The sequence below is a fragment of the Anomalospiza imberbis genome, chromosome 18, assembly GCF_031753505.1.
Source record: "Anomalospiza imberbis isolate Cuckoo-Finch-1a 21T00152 chromosome 18, ASM3175350v1, whole genome shotgun sequence".
NCBI lineage: Eukaryota > Metazoa > Chordata > Aves > Passeriformes > Viduidae > Anomalospiza > Anomalospiza imberbis.
Genome location: NC_089698.1, coordinates 11,794,337 through 11,816,736, shown reverse-complemented (window position 1 = coordinate 11,816,736; position 22,400 = coordinate 11,794,337). Strand labels below are relative to the sequence as shown.

Sequence of the window (22,400 nt, the reverse complement as noted above, 5' to 3'; positions counted from 1 at the left end):
GCTGTGTGTGCAGGTGTGCGAGGAAGGATGCAGGGCTGGGAGGAAGGATGCAGAGCGTGCCCGTGTGCAGGCAGGGCTGTGTGTGCAGGTGTACGAGGAAGGATGCAGGGCTGGGAGGAAGGATGCAGAGCCTGTGTGCAGGCAGGGCTGTGGATGCAGGGCTGTGTGTGCAGGTGTGCGAGGAAGGATGCAGGGCTGGGAGGAAGGATGCAGAGCCCGTGTGCAGGCAGGGCTGTGTGTACAGGTGGTGAGGAAGGATGCAGGGCTGGGAGGAAGGATGCAGAGCGTGCCCGTGTGCAGGCAGGGCTGTGTGTGCAGGTGTACGAGGAAGGATGCAGGGCTGGGAGGAAGGATGCAGAGCCTGTGTGCAGGCAGGGCTGTGGATGCAGGGCTGTGTGTGCAGGTGGTGAGGAAGGATGCAGGGCTGGGAGGAAGGATGCAGAGCGTGCCCGTGTGCAGGCAGGGCTGTGTGTGCAGGTGTACGAGGAAGGATGCAGGGCTGGGAGGAAGGATGCAGAGCCTGTGTGCAGGCAGGGCTGTGGATGCAGGGCTGTGTGTGCAGGTGGTGAGGAAGGATGCAGGGCTGGGAGGAAGGATGCAGAGCGTGCCCGTGTGCAGGCAGGGCTGTGTGTGCAGGTGGTGAGGAAGGATGCAGGGCTGGGAGGAAGGATGCAGAGCGTGCCCGTGTGCAGGCAGGGCTGTGTGTGCAGGTGTGCGAGGAAGGATGCAGGGCTGGGAGGAAGGATGCAGAGCCTGTGTGCAGGCAGGGCTGTGTGTGCAGGTGTGCGAGGAAGGATGCAGGGCTGGGAGGAAGGATGCAGAGCCCGTGTGCAGGCAGGGCTGTGTGTACAGGTGGTGAGGAAGGATGCAGGGCTGGGAGGAAGGATGCAGAGCGTGCCCGTGTGCAGGCAGGGCTGTGTGTGCAGGTATGCGAGGAAGGATGCAGGGCTGGGAGGAAGGATGCAGAGCGTGCCCGTGTGCAGGCAGGGCTGTGGATGCAGGGCTGTGTGTGCAGGTGGTGAGGAAGGATGCAGGGCTGGGAGGAAGGATGCAGAGCGTGCCCGTGTGCTCGGTGCCCTTTGCTGAGCTGCCCGCTGAGCTCTCCTGGTGCTGCAGCTCCTCTGGGCGCGTTCTTTTTGTGGATTTGAGCGGGACAGAGCGCTGAGCTGTGTCTGGGAAACACAATGGGCTGACAGGAAAACAGTGCGCCCAACATCAGGAGTCTGTGAGAACTTGAAAGGGCTCTAGACAGACATATTTTGCATTTGACTCTGGAGTGCAGCCTTTGAGGCCAAACTCGGGCTGCAGTGTTAAGTGGCCGCTAAGTGTTCCCCCCCTTGTGCCGGGCTGAGGAGGCGCTGGGAGCGGGGCCGGGGCTGTGAGGGAGGGAGCCGGGGGATTGCCCTCCCCAGCTCTGCGGCCAATACCTCAATCCACAAACTGCAGAAGGAAAAGTCTTGTCTTGAGCTTACGATGTACGACTTTTTGTCTACCTGAGCTGCTTTCCCAGGTTCCCTTCCAGAGCAGATCCTGTCACAGCTGCCCTGTGGCCTGTGACCCGTCCCCACAGTCCCGGGAGCCTGTGGTGAATTAGCGTGGAGCTGTTACCAACAGGCCCTCTCCAAACAGCTGCTTTGCTTTGCCAAATGTCATTTTTGCACTCTTGAGAGCACGGGGAAAATCTGGGGGTGATGCAATTTGGGGCTCAGTATGGGGTTTGCGGCCCTACAGAGATCTGCCCTCTGTGGGGTCCCTTGCGTTGGTCCCAGGGTGGGAAGGTCTGCATGACACTTGTGATATACCTGAAGACACCAGATAGCTTTCCCCAGGAAAAAAAAAAATCATCAAAACCATAAAAAGGAGGGGAAAAGGTGCCATTTCCCTCCATCAGAAGAAAATGCTGTGTTATGGGAGCTGCTGTAAGGAGCTGGGTAGGAACTGTTTCTTGTGCTGCAGCATGATAGGAGATATGTACCACATCTTCAGAGGCTCTCAAAACACTGCAGGCTTTTACCATTCCTGTAGCCGCCCACAGAGACTTGCTCAGAAAGCTGCCCAAGTTCAGGCTGTGCCTGTGCTGCCAGAGCTCAGCAGCTCTGTCCTGGCCAGCCCTGCACTTGTATTTCCTATTTTCTGGGTGAGGTGTCAGGCACTAACAGGGACAAGGAGTCACATGCTGGCACAGCTGTAGGAGCAAGAGTTTCATCAGGCTTTTCCTCTGGAAAAACTCAGCTTTTCCCCATGGCCCCGTGTACATCAATCAGGCTGCATTTGCTTCACAGTGAGCTGAGCCTGGATTTAAGGAGCCAGTTTGTGGATTCTGGAGAATCTGAGACCACTTCATATTTTTAATGAAGCATGAAAGTAAGTGGGTATCAGAGTAGAGCTATGTGTTTTGTTTTGGGCCCTGTTTATGACATGCTGTCTTTTCACTTTCCAGTACTCATTCCGTGCAGATGGCAGAGGATCCTTCACAAAGAGTTGCCAAGATGCTCTGGGACTGTGGCCTCTATGTGCCAGGTGGGAATGGGCTAAATGAGTCCCATTTAAATGGCAGGAAGGCTTTCCTCACGTTTCAGAGGGGAGGATCTCTTAGATGCAGCTTGTCCTTCTCTGCTTGTGCAGGTCCAGGCAGAGAAGGCAGCCTCGCTTTAGCCCAGTTTGTTAAAGCAGACATGGTAACGTACTCTCACCGAGGGAAACGTGAGGGGAAACTGGCTGCTGCACCCATGGGCAACAATCCAAGGCAGGTTCTTCTGAAAGATGACTTTTACATTTCAGCTGTCTCCCAGGCAGTAACTTTGTGCTCCACACTGGAGCTTGCTCTCCGGGCAGAATGCTCCCCTGGGAACTCTGCCTGGGCAGAGGTGGCAGTGCCACTGCAGTCCCATTAGCCAAAGCCTGACACCTTTTCTGCTCTCCAGCAGCCTGGGAGCCCCAGGCAGCAGCCAGCCATGGCAAGATATCACTGTGCTGGAGAGCTTGTGTACAAACCAGCGCCCTGCAGGGTCCTGCTGAGCAGTAAAGGTTAAACCTTCACTTAAGGTGGGAGAAATGCCAGAAAACATTTGCCTTACTACAAAACCCAGAGGGGAATGTTTCTTTCTAATCAGCTTCTCAAAGAGATGCAAAGCAAAAGCTCTTGGCCTGTGCTTTTGTCATCACACATGCCCTCCCTCCTGCCCTACCTCATCCCTTCAGCATAGGGCAGAGCCTGCTGTTAGAGCTGGGCTCAGCAGGATTTATCCCTGCTGCTGAAAGGGGCTCAGGGCAGAGCCGTGGATGTCACTGACTTACACGTGTCAGATCCACTCTCTCTCCCAGCCCTTTCCATACCCTCAGCCTCCAATTTGCCAGTGAATTGTTAGACACCAGCACATTCACCTCTGACTTCCCATCAAACTGCCTGAGGGCTCTCCATGGATGGACAGATGAGGGTAATGTGCTAAATTCCCCCTTTGCTAGGGATGAATTTCCTGGGGATTGCTCCTATTAGCCACACCTTCCAGCAATAGTAACAAATTCACTTTTTTTTTCACTTTTAAAACATTTCCAGTGCAACTAGAATGGCTGGGAGAAAGCTGATTGTTAACCAGTCATGGGTAATTAATGGCTCCACCTTCCCCATCAATCAACTGGGAGAAGCCAAAAGGATTTGAGTACTTGCAGCAAATGTGCTGTTCCCCAGACATGCTGATACACAGTGTGCAAATGAAGTGGCAGCAGGAGACCATCTCATAGCCTTTGTGGAAGCAGCAGTAAGTCATGATACACATCCCACGCTCCTGTCAGGTGAAGTCTGAAATTCCCAGAGCTGCTGCTGCTGTTGTGCGGTTTCTGACTGTGTGGGATGTTGATTCATCTCGCTGCTAGCTTGAATCTGACCCAATTTTTGTTCTATTTTTCCTTTTCAGATTCTGATTATGGTTGTCTTTTTCCGCTTTCTACAATTAAAATACTAGCATTAGAAAAGCAGGACGTGGAAGGGGGAGCAGATGCAATGCTGGCTTTCCTTCTGTAGCAGAGCAAAAAAGCATTTCTGCATCCTATTTTGTTTGTGTCTGGTAGTGGCTGTGCAAGCACAAGCAGAGATCTGACCTTGATACCATTTCAGCTGACCTTTTCCCTTCTGATTTATTTCTCCCATATTTAATAAATAATTTCCATTTGAGCTACAAGTATTCCTCTCCTCAGTATGCCGAGACTCCACAGCTCTGGATGTCTCCAAGTCACCTGAGGGAGAAAAGCCTGTAGTCTTCTGTGTTACCCAGTGGTTTAAAAGGGATGCCAGCAAGGCTGGATGTGGTTCTGCAGAGGTGCCAGGAGCCAGTGGATCCTCTCCTGCTATAAAATCTTCCTCAGGATTTCCCAAATTCTCCAACGCTTTTCTTTAAAACATTCTTCCTTGCCACACTGAACATTGGTTTTTCTCTCCCTGGCTAGCACTGGGATGCCTAAAATTCAATATACCACTGGAAGAGAGTCAGTCCCTGCTCTGATTAAACTCCTTTGTCCTCTCTGCATGTCCTGCTCCAAAAGGTAGTAAAAACAGAACTGAAGGATTGTTGTTTGAGTGTAGAAACACACTAAATAAATTCTAAATTTGTTTTGTACATTAGACTGAAGATCAGATGTTGCAGTAACATCACTGACAAAATAGAAAAAAAAGTTTATTTTATTTGGAATAAATTCAGACAGTGAAAGCCTTATAGCAAGTTCTTTGTAATGAACAGAGCTCCTAAATTTGCTGTGCAGGACCCAGCACTGGCCTGTGATATCCTGCTTTTGACCTCCATTTTTTGACCATCTTGGTCCTGTAAATGTTAGTACAGCCATTTGTGTGTGTGACTGCACAGAAGCTCCTTCCTCAGGAGGTGCAGTGGCTGTTTTGGGCCCTGGAGCTTGAGCCCTGATTGCTGTCTCTTAGCACTTGTAAGCACTTATAAGCACAAAAGCTAATGGTCACACTTGCAGAATAAACTAATTAAGGGAAACTGCTCAAGCCCTTCGATTTCTGCTCAGCCTTCCCAGGGTAAGAGCAGTGCCTTGAGCAAGGCATAACCTCAATGCCTGATCCTCCCGCAGTAGTGCAGAAATTGGGCAGACGAGTGACATTATACCATCAAATGTGTTCATTGTTATTCACACTCATGTTGTTGGAGAAGGCATTTGTGGCTGAAGGGATGTATTGCTGCAGCATTCCAGTGGGGAGAGCAAACTTTACACAGACTTTTAATCACCCACTTGGGAAGGAAGAGCTGGATGCTTTCCTGATTGTGGTACCAGGAATCAAGAGTAAAATGAGTCTGTGTGTTGAAGATGAGAATTATCACAAACTCATGGAACAGCCAAAGAGAAATTATCCCTGCTTGCTGTTTAAGGGATTTGTTTTTATTTTGTAGCTAAGTGCTCGACTGATGTTTTCAGTCTTGTCTCTATTTGTTTAAAAGTGCGTTAGCAGTAAATCAAGGTGCATTTCCCCTGTAGGGTTTCCTGTATGTCAAAGCCATGTTAATTCTCTTTGATTTTCTTCCCCTAGCCCCAGCCATTGCTGCAGATCCTTCCTCTCTTTGTCCCTTTGGACATCAAAGGCTCGCAAGGGGACAACCCTGGCGGGAAGCTCCTCCCTGCTCATTAGCCTCCATAAAACAGGAACTCACCTTGGCTAGCTGTGCTTGGAGTGCCATCCTCATCCCGCTCACTCTTGACACTGGATCTCGGAAGGAAGGGCTTGTGCTTGCTTCAGGAAATCAGACCTGCTTTTGAACTGGACTATTTTGGCTTCCCTTGTAAGAACTCTGGTGGCTCTCTAGGCCCTACAAGCTCCTCGACGTCACAGTACATGGAAAAATGCAAGCTTTACCAGGTAAGTGAAGGACTCCTTCCCTTTTCTCACTGCACGGAAAGATCCTAGACTCATGCCAGAAAGGGAGCAAGTGCTCCTGAAGAGCTTACCAGTACTTACAGAAGAGTGCATGGGGCTGGAGAGGATTTGAAACCAGGGTTTTTTCATGGGAGTATGAAAAACTGTGCATTTGAGTAGTTTTTTGAGAGCCTTAGAAAATCTTTTATAAAGGTTTGCTCACAATTGTGCCCAGAATTCCCTTGCCCAGATCGCCTTGTGCAGTGTCACCCTTCAGCTGAAGGCTGGAGGTGTTGTTTGTGTATTGTCTGCCAAGCACTGGGTTCTTCAGGTTGAAGGCCACAGAAAGTTTGGAAATACTTGTCATATTTTTAATAACAGTTCTGATACAAACTCTCTGGTTTTGGGTTTTTTTTTCCAATTTCCTTTGTCCTTTCAAAGCATGAACCCTAATCAGGCATAGCTTCCAGGTTCACACCCAGCACAGGATTTTTGTGATTTCCTTAGGGTTTCATTATATTTTCCTTCAATCCATCTCGTAGCATGCTGTTAATCTGTCCTGTATGGAGAAGTGTTGGATTGGGCACAAGGACAGGGATCCCTTGGGACACTAAGGCCCAGCCCAGAGGTGCTGTATTTAGGTGCAACTGAACCCTAAATTTACTCTGGGGTTTTACTTCAGAAAAAAAAGCCTGTCCCACTTTAAAGGCACATCACAGGTGACTGTGCAGTCTCAGCTTCCTTATTCTTCCTCTGCAAGATGTTGTCTCATTCATGAGCAAAATACATGTGCAGTGATTTAGATGATTCCCACCTTTGCTGCTGTTTTGGGTTTTTTCAATCCCTGCTGTGTTGATCTGATTCATACTGATTTCTGCCACTTGAATTTTAAGCTGAAAAACAAAAGAGCAGCAATGGAATAAAAAGTAGACTGTATTATGTTTTTTTTTCATGTTAAAGATTCCAAATATTGCAGTGTTCAGCTCATTTTCTTACTGGGTTGCTTCTGGTGTATGACCCACTACAGCAGAAATGTTCCAGGTTGTGACTGGATGCATCTGAGAGATTAAGCTGTTGCATTTGTAGAAACATCATACTTTTGTTATTGCCAAAAAACTCTCTGGGTCTGAGAAATGAGGCTCCCTCCAGAGGGTCAGGGTGTTTCTGCTGACATTGAGAAGATCAGAGAACATGGGAGGGTTTTTTTGCTTGTTTGCAAGATGAATTTATTAGAAAGCTTTGTATATTGATGTGTGTTCCTCCCTGGTGGACACTGGGTAGCTGTGAGTGTTGGGCTTCACTTGGAAGATAACAGCAACAAATGTAATAATAACTGATTTTAGTCATGGTAAGCGTAGCTTTTTCCCTTACTGGAGCTTTCCCAGTATTGCAAATCCTATCCTACACATTTTGGGAAGGCTGCAACAAATTTTCTGACATTTTAGCATTGTCTCAGTAACGAAAAATTAATTGAGGAATTGCTTTAGGTGAGGCAATTCTATCCAGAGATCTTCCTCCTAAAACTGCTGAATTGTCTCACATTTCCCCTTTCTTCCTTTCTGTCCCCAAGATGACAAAAGATATGTATGGCTCATTCTAGATACAGAAACTGTAGCACAAGCTACTCCTGTTGGTGTAAGGACCTTCAAATCAGACACAGAATAAATTTAAGATCTCTTAATTTTCAGTGCCTTTACCATAGCAGCTTCCTCCCTTTCAACCTCATCTGGACACAAAGAACATGTTTTTGAACGGGCAACATATGATGTTACCAACACAATGACAATAGGGATATTTTTTAAAAAGTAAAACAAGAACTGCTGGAAAAGGTTTAAATCTCTTTCAGATAATATTGGTTTTTAAACCAAGTTGCACAGAAGAGGAAACCATAGAAGTACAGCTCACACAAGTGGCACTCAGTGCTTGGACACTCTGCCCAAACCTCTCTGTGCCATAGTTCCAGCACTCAGGCATCTTTGTGGGAGGGTGAGTGCATGAGCCTTGCCATCAGTTACACAGGCACAAACCCGGAGGGAAACGAAAATCCAAACAGAATTTGCAAACAAAGCCAGAAGTGGATCCTACAAACAGATCCATCACTGAGGGTCCTGCTGAAGCTGACAGCAGCTGAGTGGATCCATTCACCAGCTCTCCCTTCACCGTTGCTGGGCTCCAGGTCCTCATGCAGACTGATCATGTCCTGCTTTTCAGCCTCAGCCTGTGCACACAAACCTGCATGGTGAAAGGCATTAACTGCATTTTAAAACCTTAACTGCAGCATTTATTGTCCCTGTCTCCTGCAGCATTGTGCTCCTACAGGTGTGTTGTGGACTCATTGTGGTAAAAACCAGATTATAACATCTGTCTTTGATTTTTAATTCAGTGTTGAACTCCTTTCACTTCAATTCCTCTCAATTTCATTGGCAATCTCCCCTCACTAAAGACTCTTGAGATCTGCCTTGTTGTAGTCTCTTTTAATGGCATTGGAATTTGCTTAAAGAAATGTTAATTCCAAAATTCATTTGGGGAAGGAGTGAGCATCTGTCTAGCTAATCAAAACCTGTTTGCTTTTATTTGTGACTGGATGGCTCCTGTGGGAAATCAGCCCAATTTTATTGTAACTCCTTTTGATACATGTGCTGCACTGAGCTACCAAATGCATCGTCTTATGGCAGCTTTCATGTCTTTGCAAGAGGATATGGGGGAAGCTTTCGTAAGAAGATGTTAACAGGCTAATCTTGGTGAGCAAACTAGGTGTCACTTCTTGGCCAGTTCATTAATGTTGGATCAAAGCAGGAAAAAGGGTAGAGGATTTTTTTTAAACGCCTAAAGACCTCTACAAACAGACAAAATTACATTTTAATGTTTTCTACTTCTTAATCCTGAGGGAAGAACCATTTATAGTTGTATTGGGTTGTTTTGGTGGAAAGATGTCCCTTTGTGAAAAAAAAGCTAATTTCTCTGAAAATAGTTGCCTACTTTTTATGAATACTCTTCTGAAGGCATTACTCAGGAAAGCTGCAACAAGATGAAAATTCCCATTTTTCTGCTGTGCTCTGAATAAGATCTGATCAGGCTGAGAGGCAGAAAAATCTACCTTTTAAACAAATAGTTGTGACTGGCTGCTAATGCACCACCCAGAGGGGTCCTGCTGGCCCTGAGCTGGGACAGCCCAGCTCCTGTGGGTGCCCTGCCAAGCAGGCTCCTCACCCCTCCTCAGGGCAGTGTTCTTAAAGCCCTGCTGGGTCTGAGCTCAGCCTACCAGAACTGCACTGGGTCACATCCTGACCTGAAGTGGAACTTTTCAGCAGGGCAGCAGCAATCTTGCCTGCCTTACAATATTGCTGAGAGCACTTCCTGGGGGGTTTAAGGAGGTTTTAATCCAAATAGCTGTGCAGAGGTGATTGGTACCCTTGACACCAAAGGCAGTTCCTCCAGAATGATTTCCCTTTCCTCTTCCCCAGGCCCACAGTTGGTCCTGTGCCTCCAAGAGGAAGAGCAGGCAGATTGCAGCACTGCCGTGGTGTGTTACTGAAGAGACACCTTCCACCTCCCTCACAGGCTCCTCAGTGGTGCCCACCTCCTCTTCCAGTTCAGACCAGCCATTCTCTTCTCAGAATACAGTCTGTCCATAGTCTTATCTCTGTCACCTCCTTTTTGTGCCTTCACTTACATTTAGGGCTCCTGAGTGTCTCATCTTTGTCTTCTGGGGGCATTTTTCACCTCTGCTATCCCCTACTTGTAATTTTCCCCTATTACCCACTGGTGCACTTAAAGTCTTTCCAGTCCTTTCAGCTTTCATTGTATTCTCTTGATAAACTGTTTTGTGTAACCCTGATCATACCAGAACAGTGGATGGTGGCTACCTGCCAGCATGGGTTTTGTAACAGTGGAATTTAGGCTGAGTTGGTACAACACACAGATCCTTACAAAAGGACCTACCAGCTAAAACCAAACCTGTTGGAAAAGGCTCCCTGCCTCTGAGCCTACTAAGTAACAAAAACCCTTTGAAGAAAAGTAACAGTTTTTAGGAGGTTTGTTGAGGCACAGACTGCCCAGACCAGGGCCAGTTCCCCTCCTGTCTGCAGTCACTGTCTCATTTCTCCCTCCAGACGTGAAAGCGCCGTGTGAGGCCCTTCCTTCCCCCAGCCTGGAGCCCTTCCCACAGAGCTCCATTGTGGTCACCCTCGAGGACATGGGGCTCTGGATGAAGTTTCACCAGATAGGAACTGAGATGATCATCACCAAATCTGGCAGGTAAGGGGCATAGGACAGCTGACCACACACACCACACCCCTCTGAGCTGTTGGCAAAGTCTCTAGGCGCTCATTTTTCCAATAGTGGCCCTTAAACTAGTTTTGTAGCCAGTTATGCGGATCTTCCCGATCCTGGCAGAAGAATTGCACTTTCAGGGTGTCATAAGAGTCCAAACTGTGAAGTGCAAAAGGTCACTTGTGGGGCTGATGTGCTGAGAAAACTCCTGTACCCTTATCTCACCACTTAACACTGGTGTTCTTTCTGTCACTTTGAGGTTGCTCTGGGAAGTGCTCTGGACCCCCTTTGCCTGGGTCACAGGCAGCAGCAGTTGAGCAGTAAATGTTTGGGTTTGAGTCTGTGTTGGCAGACAAGAATATGGCCCAGACTCTTAAAGATCTGTGTGTGCAGACTCCACTGAAGTACAAATGAGTCACGTATTGTGGAGCTAGCAGTGAAAGAAGATGGAATTGTGAAGCTGTAAGGTATTGTGTCAAAGCTGCTGTGAGCTGGAATAATCCCTTTGGGTAGAGAGGTAGCTGTCAAAGCTTTTTTGCAGAGTCAGAAGTTAAAAGTAGTGGCAGGGAGTACGGGAACAGAAAGCTGGGTGTGCTCTTAGATGAGAGCACATCTTCTGCCCACGCTCAGCTTTAATCCATCCTCCAGGGCTATGAGAGCTGCAGCAGGCCAGGAGATACGTACAGCCTCCAAATAGTTCCTTTCAAGTTCCCCACTGGTGTGTTAGAGGAATTGGAAGAGCAAAAGCAGTAACAGTGTCAGGCCCTCAGCGACAGCTGCCCTGTTAGTGTCTATCCCAACTAAACCCACAGGACTAAACAGTCCATCAGTGAGATGGACAAATGGTCAGTGGCTGGCTGGAGAAATACTGCTCACAGGGCTTTGCACAGTAGTGAGTAAGTGTGACATGCTGCTTGATCATTAACAGCCACTTTTCAGAGAAACCATTATACTCTATTTTTCATTTCTCCTTCAGACGAATGTTTCCTCAATGCAAAATCAAAGTCTCTGGCTTAATCCCGTATGCCAAGTACCTCATGCTGGTAGATTTTGTGCCAATGGATAACTTCAGGTACAAGGTAAGTACTTTAAATAACAGAATTTATGCTGTCCTTTCATCTTTGTTTGAAATAGATTAATCTTTATGCTTCACTTGTCACACTGATAAATAAATTCTCTTTGGACAAAGTTCAGAAGTAATTGATGGATTTTATGTCTCTCTGGAGTTATTTGTCAGTTTTGCTTGGGGAGCAGCTGGAAAGGTAACTAATTTTCATTGTAAGCAGTACAGTTTTAATCATGATTAATGTCAGACTTTTCTGGCAGCCATTGGGAGAAAGGCAGGAAAAATGAGGCCTAAACTTGGAGCTGATTTGGTTACATGATCATGGCTCGTAAGAGAGAATCTGCTTCTTGTGCTTCAGAGGAGTGCACTGAATTGGCAGTGAAGCAAACTTGCTGGGCCTTTTCTGTACTGAAAACATTGTTTTTAAGCTCCAGATATCTGTCTTTCCCTTCACAGTGGAATAAAGATCAGTGGGAAGTTGCTGGAAAAGCAGAGCCCCAGCTCCCTTGTCGCACCTATGTCCACCCAGATTCCCCAGCTCCTGGCAGCCACTGGATGAAAGAACCTGTCTCCTTCCAAAAACTGAAGCTCACTAACAACACTCTGGATCAACATGGGCATGTAGGTTTTGCTGTGCTCTCTTGGAATTCATTGCAGATGAACTTTGTGGGAAATAAGCAGAATTTGTGAGAAATTAGATGATGTAGAAGTTAAAACATATCCAAGTGCCCTTTCTTCCTCCCTCAGCTCAGCCTTTGTGCCCCCTTAGGTCCCTGCCAGGGAAGGCACGGTTCTGTGCTGTCACTACAGGGGCTTGCTGGAGACACCAATCCCAGCAGGAGTCCCTGCTTAGAAATGGGTGTCCTGGGAGTCTGCACAGGGGATCTGCAGTGTGCTGGCAGTGGTGGCACATGGAAACCTTGTCCTTTGTCTGTCCCAGATCATCCTGCACTCCATGCACCGTTACAAGCCGCGCTTCCACATCGTGCAGGCCGATGACCTCTTCAGTGTCCGCTGGAGCATCTTCCAGGTGTTCAGCTTCCCTGAGACTGTCTTCACCTCTGTCACTGCCTACCAGAACGAGCAGGTACAGTGTGCAGGCTCTGCCTCTGGACACGCTGTGAAATGTTGCCTGTAAAATTCCTGTAAAGGAAGGTGTCTCCTTCCTGTCTGCTCATCCTGGGCACAGTGGGAAGAAACAGGCACATTGTGGTTCCTGTGGAAAACATCTCTGTGATGAGTCCTGCACCTTGATGGTACTGCGTGCACCGTCAGTGACACAGAACTCCAAATGCAGTAAAAAGTATGGCTGCAGGTCCAGATACAGATCCTCACCCTGTCTATTTCTCTAGTCAGATGAATCTCACCCAAATCCCTGCTGACCCAGGCAGCGTCACTTCTCTCTGTGGGTCAGTTCCTGAGCCATGATGGGAGCTGCTGGGAGAGCTGAGATACTGTGGCAAGGCCATATCCAAAACCCTCACACAGTTTATCTCGTGTGATAAATATCTTGTGATAAAGGTGAAGGTCTTGGAACAGTCACTGTGATGCTGAATCTTGTTCCTTTCATTTAAAGATTACAAAGCTCAAGATTGACAACAATCCATTTGCTAAAGGTTTCCGTGAACATGGGAAGAACACTCGAAGGTAAACTGTTTTTTTCATTTTAATTTGTTTCTAGCTGGAGTTCACTTGTGAATTTTACCCAAGGTCTTTGAACAAAACTCTACCAGCCAGCTCTGCTGAGCCTGCTGCATTGTGCACACTGCATTTCCCTGTATCTGGGAGTGATGTCCCTCTGTGCAGCCTCTTCTCAAGAGACTTGGGGAGTGGGAGGTGACAATTCCTACAGAAATGTGGGAGGTGTGACAAATTTGAGACCTGCACTCTCTTGCACATTGGAGCTAGACTGGAGTCTGACATGTGAATAGCAGTGATAGCAGGAGTCCACAGCAGACCATTTGGTCTCTTGGAGATCAGCTTGATTCTGACATTTGGAGGCTCCCTTGTCTCCTTTTCCTGTGGGTGGAAAAGTGTCTCTTCCAGGGGGAGATTTTGTCTGCAAGATGGAAGATGGATACAATACCAGTGAGATCTTCTGCTTGGTCTGAGGACAGCCAGTGGATGAGTTGAAAAAAAAAGCTTAAATTGCAACCCCAGACTGGCAATAGAGAAGGAAAAAAATTGAGGGTTTTTTTCCAAGCAGAAAATGTTACAAAAATATCTGAGATTTTGTTTTGTGTTATTTTATGCCTGAAAAAAAATCTCCTCAAAAAAAATCCTGATGAAAAAAAAGCCAAAACTGACTCTTTTTTACTTAAACTTGAAAAATGTTATGGATTTTCTTTCTGCTCCTAATAGCATCCCTGCCTATATATCTAGGCAAAAAGCTTACATCCAAGCTACCCCCATATCTTGTTTCTTTCCAGGGAGGGACGAGCCAAATGCCAGAAGCCCAGTCCAGCCAAGAGCCAGAAGAGGAAGCTGCCTGAGGAAAAGGAGCCTGCTGCTGAGGAACGTGGTAATATTGATCACAACAAACCCAGAGAATGATATTCAGGAAGTTTTTTAAGCTAAATCATTCCTTGCTCCAGGTCATGGTGCTGCTTGCAGTAGCACAGCTAAGGAGAGAGGGCAGGCAGGACTGACCACCACAGTATCTGGGCAGAAAGGAGCTGGAAGGGGCCACAAGGGAACTTAAGATAGAAGGACTGCAGGAGGTGGTAGTGTGTTTCCTTCCACCATCCTGGGATTACTGCAACTGCCAACAGACCATTGTGAGCTTTGCCTCCCTCTTCCCCTTTCTCATTCTTTCCTATTCTTTCTTTCCCCTGCTTTGAGTCAGATTTTGAGAAGGATGAGAATGTCGACGTGAAGGAAGAGAGTAACCCCGTGGTGGTGAGCAGTGGATATCCCTTCTGGGGCTCGGAGCAGAACAGCAGCCAGGCCTTCCCTGCGGCCTCGCCAGTGCCTGCTGACCAGAGGGAGGGTCTGGCCAGAGAGCAGCAGGTGCCAACGCCGTCCTACCACACATATCGGTGAGTCCTGACTTCTGCTCCAAAGCCCCACTTCAGTTGCTGGGATTCCTCTTCTTCTGCTGGGTATTTCCTAAGAAAAACAGCCAGTTGGGAACAGGGGGAGGATGGCTTTCTGTTGGAGAGCACATGTGGTTGAGAGCTGGCAGATTAGCATGGACATAGGTCCAAGGATAGCCTTTCTCTTCTAGTTCAAACCCACTGGTTCTGGGCATGCTCATGTCTTTGTAAAGTTCTTTATTTCCCTGTCCCAAAATGCTCTCCCAGCCAGCTCTGTGTACTACAGAGCTTGCCTGTCCTTTGGAGGAAGTGTTGAAGGAGTTACAAGAGTCCACTCATTTTTCCTTCCTCATTGCAAAATTGGGTGTGAGTGAGTCCAGACTAGAACTTAGCCTGAACTAAGGTAGTCTGGACTCACTTTCTCTGGCATTTCAATTTTCTGTGAGTGTGACAGTGAGGCTTGGGCTAAAATCCACAGTAACAGTAAGATGAAGCAGTAGGCAAAGGGAGGAGCTTGCTTTGCTTTTCCCCAGGGGATCTTTGTGGGTTTTCCATGGTTTTCCACTCTGATATGACTGATTTGTTCTTCTCTCTGCCCTTGGGCCCAGGTTCCACGAAGCTGGGGACAGCCAGCAGCTTCCCAGCCGCGATGCCGCCACCTTGAACGATTTCCGGGCAAGGTGCCACGCCTTGGATCTCGCCATGGTACCCGAGCACGACTCCAAGCAGCTCCCAGAGGGCTTCACCAACCTGCCCCCGCTGCCCCCACCTCTGCCTCCTCCCCAGGACTACACAGGAGTGGTGAACATGGCTCTGGACTCTGTGGGGAAAGCCGGGGCCCGGGCGCCCATGTACAGCCCCTATGGCACCGAGCAAGGCCTGGGGCAGTGGGTGGTGCCTTCCCACAGCCAGTACAGGGCAATGAGCTACTCGGCCTTCTCCACGGAGTACAACACACAAGGAACTCCAGGACATGCCCATGGCACCATGGCAGAGTGGAGCCAGTACCCTCTGTTCCCCTACGCTTGCTGGTGAATGGGGAGGACCCTTCCCAGTGAAAAAACTGAAAGAAAATTGTAAATGAGATTGAAATTACTGTTGGACTTGTGAAGCTTTGCCTACAGTAGGCAGAGGTATTGCTGCAAGCAGTAGCGTGGGACACCTCCACTTCCTTGTCTCCTTGCACAACAACCCTCACCATATTTCACAAGCAGTGGTTAAACTGGTTGCTGCCCCAGCCATGTCATTGTGGATCAGGCTCAATGTTGTTCTGCAGTGGTTTTTTTCCCAGCAGGAGTAGGAAACCACAGGTCTACAAGAACAGTATTTAAAGAGCTGCTGAACTCGCGGTCAGTGTTGGCACCTCACATTTGGCAGTTTCCAACATCCCTTCCTCCTGGGACTTGGTGCAAGGAGATAGGGGCTGAGAACTTCCAGTAAGCCATCCATGTGGCCAAAAAGCTGTAGAAAATGTTGCAAAGACGAGCAAAGCAAGCAATCCTGGTGAACTTTGAGCAGCTTCCTCAGTTAGTATAGTCAAAGTAAAGATAGAGTCTTGCCTTTCTTCCAGCAGCAGATGAGAGTAAAATGCACAGCAAGGTGTGTCTGGAGCACAGCAGGGGAGAGTTTGCAGAGTCTGCAGGCAGGGGAGAGTTTGTTCCATGCAAGAGAAGTAGCAGCAAGGCTGTGTGTGGTGTCTTCCTGTCCCCATGCCCATCCCTGCTCTGCCAGCCCTAGATTCGAGGTCAGTGAAACACTTTTCATTCTGTGGAGGTGGAGGGATGTCGTTCATGGAATGTGGAGGGCTCCTCTGGGGCCTTCCAAGGTTGTCAGAAGCAGGGCCATGAACAGCAGTGCTCTGTGTCACTCCAGCCTCTTCCTTTAGAGGGAAAGCAAATTTTCCACTATGAACTTACTCCTTCTCCTGCCCCCTGCCACCCCTGGAGAATATAATTTATAGTTGTGGTTCCTGCGCTGCTCTGTGAGTGTGTGAAGTTATCTCTCTGCTGCCTGGGAGTCTGTAGGGATCTGTCCATGTTTAGTTATCAGAGTGGTTCCATTCCCCTCCTCTGTGGTCCCATCCTGGGCAGGAGCACCTGTGCTCTGCCATGCAAGCAGGGATTCTTTTCATCTTCCTGTTAGAAGGGGGAGGCCTCCCTGTTTGCCCAAGTGCAGATGGCCCTGGCACTGGGGACTTGGTGACACAGACTCATTGCTTCTCAGGGAGGATAGACGTGCTCCTAGGTGTTATTTAGGGAATGTTTTCGTGTCACACTAATAGCTGCAGTGTGGCCTGCAGCCACACTGAGGTGTGTCATTTAGCCTGTGTGCCAGATGGTTTTCTGTGTGCACACACGTGTGAGAGAGAGTGTGTGTGTGTGTGTGTGTAGCAAGATGTTGTTTCTGAGCAGACCTGGGCAGGTTCGTGCCCAGTGCCTCAGGACCCTTGTGCAGGGACACTGGGAAAGGCTGTGCGCCAGGTTTTTGGGCACCAGCTCCTCACTGTGCATCTTCATAGCATAGAGATGTTGAGCCATGTTGTTGTTGTTAAAATTACTGTGAAAAGTAGCCCTGTGAATCTGTGGGCTCAACTACAATGACTGTTTTCTTATTTAAATTGTATACTGTGAACTGCTTTTGTAGCACAATTATGATATTTACAGAGCAGCTGAGTACTTCCCCTGGGCTTCCCAGGATCTGAGGATGTGCAGCATTGAAATAAAGGTCAGACTTTGCCACAGTACATGTACATAATGCCCTGTGAGCCTCCCCTCTGATGGCACCCTGGCCAGTAGTGGTTTGTACCTGCTGTGTATGACACACATGTGGATGTGAGCAACTCACTTAAAAAGAAATCTGGCTGGGGAAACAAAATGTGGAGCACAGTTTTTTAAATGCCAAAATATCATTATTTCCTGCTGTCCAAATGCCAGCTGTGTGAAGGCAGGTCAGCTGTAAAAGGCTGTCTCTGGCCATTAGTAGTTAATTTTGCCACCACTGTCCTTCACATCTTGGAAATGAGAGGAGCAGAATGGCCGAGGAGTTGAGTGAGTGCCTTGAGCAGGGGGCCCGAAGGGGGTACTTTGTGCACGGGATCGCTGCCAGCAGCATACCCACAAGAGAGAGAGAGAATGCATCCCCCGCAGGCTACCTGGTTGGATCTGTTTCTTTATCTTTGTAGCTGGGATGTGTTTCCCTGTCACAGAGTGCTAATGAGGATGAGAAGCTGCAGTGAGCATGAGTAACTGAGGACAGCTGGGCAGCACTGGGGAATTCCTGTGAAAATACGAGTGCCATGCTGTTTCTTTCAAACCTTTGCAGTAGCAGTGCAGGTGCTGCTGCCCCCTGGGCCTGTCGGTGGAGCTGGTTTGGCAGACGGCTCTGCACTGGGGTAAAAGACTCAGCTTTGTGCCTGGGACGAGCCATCAATTACTCATCAGCCTTCTGTTGCAACGGGACTGCTCGCCCTTCTCCAGTGAATCATCCAGCTTGCAGAAGTACCTATCCTTTCTCTCTGATTAGAGACTGCGCTCGGCTTGTTCGGGAAGCCTTTGGAGATTTTGCCTGTAGGTGTGCTCTGGACTCTGCTCCCGCCCCCTCCCTTTGCAGTTCCCACTGGCTTGTTTTCTTCAGCTGTGGCATTTCAAGTCTGTATGAGCTCGACTGAAATGCTGGTTTTGCACGCATGTGAGATAATGTAATGCCTCTGACAGCTTCAATAAAAGGAAATGAGACATGTGGAAGTCAGGCCATTAAGACTAATAAAATAAACTCAAAAGTGTAGGTTTTGTGCATCTTTCTCAAGCACAACGTGCTCTGCTTTAGTCATGTTACCTGGGGCCAGTGTGTACATGCATGACACGCTGTTGATTTCAGCATTCATTGTTCTCCACAGTGTGCTCAGTGAGCCTCAGGTTATCTGCTCACACTGCTAGATATGACTCAAGCTCTTGCACCAATTCTTTGCAGCAAATTGTTTATTTTCTCTGTGTTTTCTGCTCCTCTCCTGCAGAGAAGTTACATAAGGAGGAGGGCAAATGGACTATAAATGGGATCTAGGTAAATTTCCTATGGGAAATCAAGATCTTGATTTATTTTGGTTTCTCCTACTGGTTTTTGCAGCCTTAAGCTTTGTCTGACATTGCTTCAATGCAGATGGGAATGGCAGAAAAATGCTTTCTTGCCGATGCTGCAGTTCTTCCCCAGGCAGCCGCAGGTTCGGCCGTTTCCCTGCAGCACAGAAAGCTCCCAGCTCTGCCCACAGCCCTGTGGGGACACGGAGGCTGTGGCCTCTGCACTTGCACCTGCGCTGGCTCTGCACAAGCAACTTCCAGCTGGTTTCACTAAGAGCTTTTCTGATTTCCAGGTGCTGCAGGGAGAAGGATGCGCGGGGCTGGTGCGAACTGAGCTCCGGGACGGTGCCACCGGCCGAGCCCCGGAGCGGGGCGAGCCCTCACGCGTGTGGGGCAGGGCAGGGCAGGGCAGGGCCTGCCCGGCCCGCGGCGCTCTGAGCGGGCCGAGGGGGCTCCTGCTCTGCAGAGAGGCCTGAGGAGAGCCTGGGGAGCAGCATTTCCGTGCTGGGCTGGGGCTCTTGGCACACCTGGAGCTGGGCAGGGGTCCTGGCTTGCTCTGGGCTGACCCCACTGCCGGGATGGGATGTCTGTCGTGCTGCTCCTTGAGCCTCCCGGGAGACTGCGACGTGCGTTTCCTTGCTCAGCCGAAGTAGCGGCTCACTTTGAGGCGATCCGAGCAAGTAGTGCAAACCCCCTTCCAGGAATAACAACATTCTTTCAAGTCCAAATGGGTTTTTATTGCAGAGCTTAAAATCCACTTAATTCCCGAGGCCTAGGGTGAGCTCTTAGCAGGGGGGAGGCAGCATTTGGTTGGAGCAAGAAGCAGCGCTGGTCACCTGCGGTGAGCAGCCGGGCCGCAGCCCTGCTGCCGGAGCTGCCCGCGGTGCCGGCCCCTCTGCCCGCTCCTCGGCGGCCACGGGTGCGGCTGCAGGTGTCCTCATGTACCTGCCCGCCCCCGGCCTCCAGCTGCTCACTGGGTGGCAGAGAGAGAGGGATAGAACTGCAGGGCTGGTTGGGGAATGGAGGCACTTCTCTGGATCCTGGTGGGGGTGGGCTGTTCTGTGTCCCTGGGCTGCTCTGGGCACAGCTGCTCTCCGAGCCACAGCCTTGCTGCAGTGTCAGTGGCTATGAGGGAGGCCTGTTCCTGTCTCCGGGGCTCTGTTCCCAGTCCTCTGCTGCTGGCCTGGCTCCCTGATCCTCCAGGTAAGCTGCTTTTTACTGTCCTGCCTTGCAGCGCTGCAGTGAGGTCTAAATGTGCTTTCTGGACATTACAGCAGGAGGAACACAGGAGAGGCTTACAGGACACAGTGAAGGGAGTAGGAAAGGTGTTTCTTCCCCACAGCACAGGACACACACGTCCCAGAACAAGCCCAGAAGTGTTCTTGAAACCTGGGCCTGAGCAGAAGTGTCAGACAAAATTTTAACTGAGGGTGAAGCAAACCTTTGATGCAGGGTTGAGAAGAGGTGCTGCAGCTGTGCTGAGCAGTGTTGCTGTTCAGCCTAGTTTCGTGTTATTCCTTTTTTGTTTTTCCAAGTCGTGTGAGTTTGTTTTATGACCTGAGGCACTTTACTATGGGGTGCTGGATTGCCTCTCACAATTCTCTAATACTCAATTTTTTTTCTTTGAACATGCAGGTGTACAACTACAGTGTTCCTGCCCAGACAGCACCCTGCTTGGTGAGTGTAATGGATAGATTTAATTTTAATCTCCTACAGTTTACTGGGGACATGCTGAGATTTTTATTTCCTCCTCCTCTGTTTTTACTGAAGAGGGTAAATCGTGTGTCCATAAAGCAGAGTGGGCAGCCAGTGATGCAGGATGGGCACTCCCATCAGTCATGCCCCAGGCGTAAAGCACTGCTCACTTTCAGTATCTCTGCCTCTCGTTGTACAAGTATGACTGTACGTGTAAAACAGCAGCTGTTCACAGGAGAGACTTCCTGTGTGCTGGCACTGTCACGCCAGCTCCCATCTGTGGGGCCGCAAAGCACGGGCACCTGTGATCCCGGTAACCGTACCGTCCTTGCCGGGAGATGGTGCGTTAAGGGTAATCTGCGTGGAAATGCTGGTGCAGAGTAGACAGGGATGAGTCAGGCGTGATTCCTGCCACACGTGGGGTCTGTCCCCATGCTGAGCGGCCAGCCCTCTGCTCACCCACAATCTGGTTTGGGCTCTGCTTTGCCGTCTAGAAGGAGCTCAGTGGAGACAGAGCTCTCCAGAACAGCTCGGGCTCTGCCCAGCAGCATTCGGTGAGGGGAAAATGGGAATTGCTTCAGCAAGCTAAAGTCAGCCCTCCAGGGATAAAGGCAGTGAACTAGAGCAGTGGAGGGGATGTGATCAAACCCGCTGTTCACCAAAAGGATGTGCTGAGCATTGCACTGACATAGCCTGAATGACACTAATGTGCTCCCCGTAGAGCCCCTGGGGACACGAGGGCATTTTGTAAATCCTGGATGAGAAAGCTCGGCTAGGAGAGCGGTGTTCTGCCCCCCAGGCTGGGCTGGCGCTCCTCCTGGAGCCGCCGCATGTTCCTCGTCCTGCCCGTATGGCTGTTAATGGCCTTGTCCTGCCTCCATCCTCAGGGAATAATTGCCTCACACTTGAGCAAATGTGCTCGGTGTTTGAAAGGAGTCTATCGATTTGTGCGTATTCCTGAAAGCCTCACAGGGCCCTGTTCCCTTTGAAGTGTAAAAGCATCTGTCTGTCTCTGCTTCTCGAGCAGTCTCCCGCTCCATTTGCATCTCCTCTCGGGCTGCCCAGGAATCCATCCCTGGCCCCATGCCGTGCTCCGGTTTTGGCTGCTGAGAGGGCTCCCTGCCACGAGAAGATGGGACTTGGAGACAAAGGTGCAAAGCTTCAGTCTAGGGAGGGGGTTGAGCTCAGCTTGCAGCTGGGGGTACTCAGGATGGAGCTGTTCCTGGAGGCCAGTTTCCAGTAGACAGACTGGGAATGTTCTTGCTAGGTACTGATCTGTGGTGGGTGTGTTAATTAGGAAGGAGAGGAAATAGCCTCTGGCTTCTCCCAACCTTAGCACTTCACTTCCCATGCCAGACAGCACTGGTTGGTAAGGAAGAAGGAGAGACCTGGACTGCCTTAGATAATCCACCACGTGGAAGCTGAATTGTTCAGGAATAACCAGAACCCTTGATGGTTCTGTGATGTGCATCTGAACAAATACTACTGAAATGTCACCGAATCCCTGGTCTGTGTGTGGGAATTCAGCCTGTGATTCTCCCCATCCCACCTCCCCTGGGCAATGGGACTGGCCCTGGACGGGCTGCTTGTCCCTACCAGGGCATTTCCATGTAGGCACAACCTTACAGGGTTGACTGTATTCCTGGAGCTAGGACTCAGAGCTCTGACACTCCGTGGTCATCCCTGGGGTGGTGGTGGGAGCACAGTGCAGATAACTCCAGGCTGGAATTGCAGGGGCTGCCTGTAGCCACTGCCATCCAGCACCTCCCAGATGGTGCGCTGGGTTTCCTATTTCAAGGGGGCCCCAGCGGAGCAGCCATGGCACCTCACTGCTGGAGGCAGTAAATGGGCTCCCATCTGGTTTTAATGATCAGTAGCACTTTGGTGCTTGTTTATTCCCGTGTTTTATGCTTCAGCAATAAAATACTGCTTCAGTTTGTTCAATCCATCCTGGTGCTGGATGCAGATGAGTTCACAGCCTCTGACAAAGAGGTCCCAGCAGTATACAGGATGTTGTCTGTTTTGGTTTTTTTTTTTTAGACAGCTGGGCAGAATCAGAATCAGAATCAGTAGTGGCTTTTGAAATACAAACATCAGTGGACAGTATAGAAGGCAGAGGGCACACAGCTCATCATGTCTAGCAAAGAAATCATGTCCTTAGATTAAAGAAGACTTGGTTCTGGAGCTGGAACTGTCTGCCCTTCTATCCTCCACAGGGCAGCACAGAGCTCTGATGTGGAGACTGAATGAAGTTAGTCCCAACTTTAAACCAGATACTCAAGGAAATTTTAGTCCCAAAGTGCTGCCTGTAGCAGTCACTGAGCTGCAGCATTGTGCTTTAGCCATCCCACCACAGTCCTACAGTGGCAATGGAAGTAGCAGAAGCACTGGCAGGG

General features: G+C 49.3%; 1 protein-coding gene and 1 long non-coding RNA gene across 2 annotated transcripts; one reads left to right on the top strand and one right to left on the bottom strand.

Moving 5' to 3' along the window:
- Nucleotides 1-5,369: 5,369 nt before the first annotated feature.
- Nucleotides 5,370-5,780, bottom strand: LOC137484895 (uncharacterized). Its single transcript, XR_011005096.1, has 2 exons — nucleotides 5,661-5,780; nucleotides 5,370-5,493 (listed from the first exon to the last, which is right to left on the bottom strand). It is a non-coding gene; the product is annotated as an uncharacterized lncRNA (long non-coding RNA).
- On the top strand, nucleotides 5,720-18,019 carry LOC137484894 (T-box-containing protein TBX6L). The gene is made up of 9 exons (XM_068209094.1): nucleotides 5,720-5,866; nucleotides 9,976-10,120; nucleotides 11,112-11,214; nucleotides 11,658-11,822; nucleotides 12,142-12,288; nucleotides 12,778-12,848; nucleotides 13,631-13,722; nucleotides 14,047-14,239; nucleotides 14,845-18,019. Exons 1-9 carry the CDS (start codon nucleotides 5,851-5,853, stop codon nucleotides 15,269-15,271), a joined length of 1,359 nt encoding a protein of 452 aa, XP_068065195.1. The 5' UTR covers nucleotides 5,720-5,850; the 3' UTR covers nucleotides 15,272-18,019.
- The last annotated feature ends 4,381 nt before the right edge of the window (nucleotides 18,020-22,400 follow it).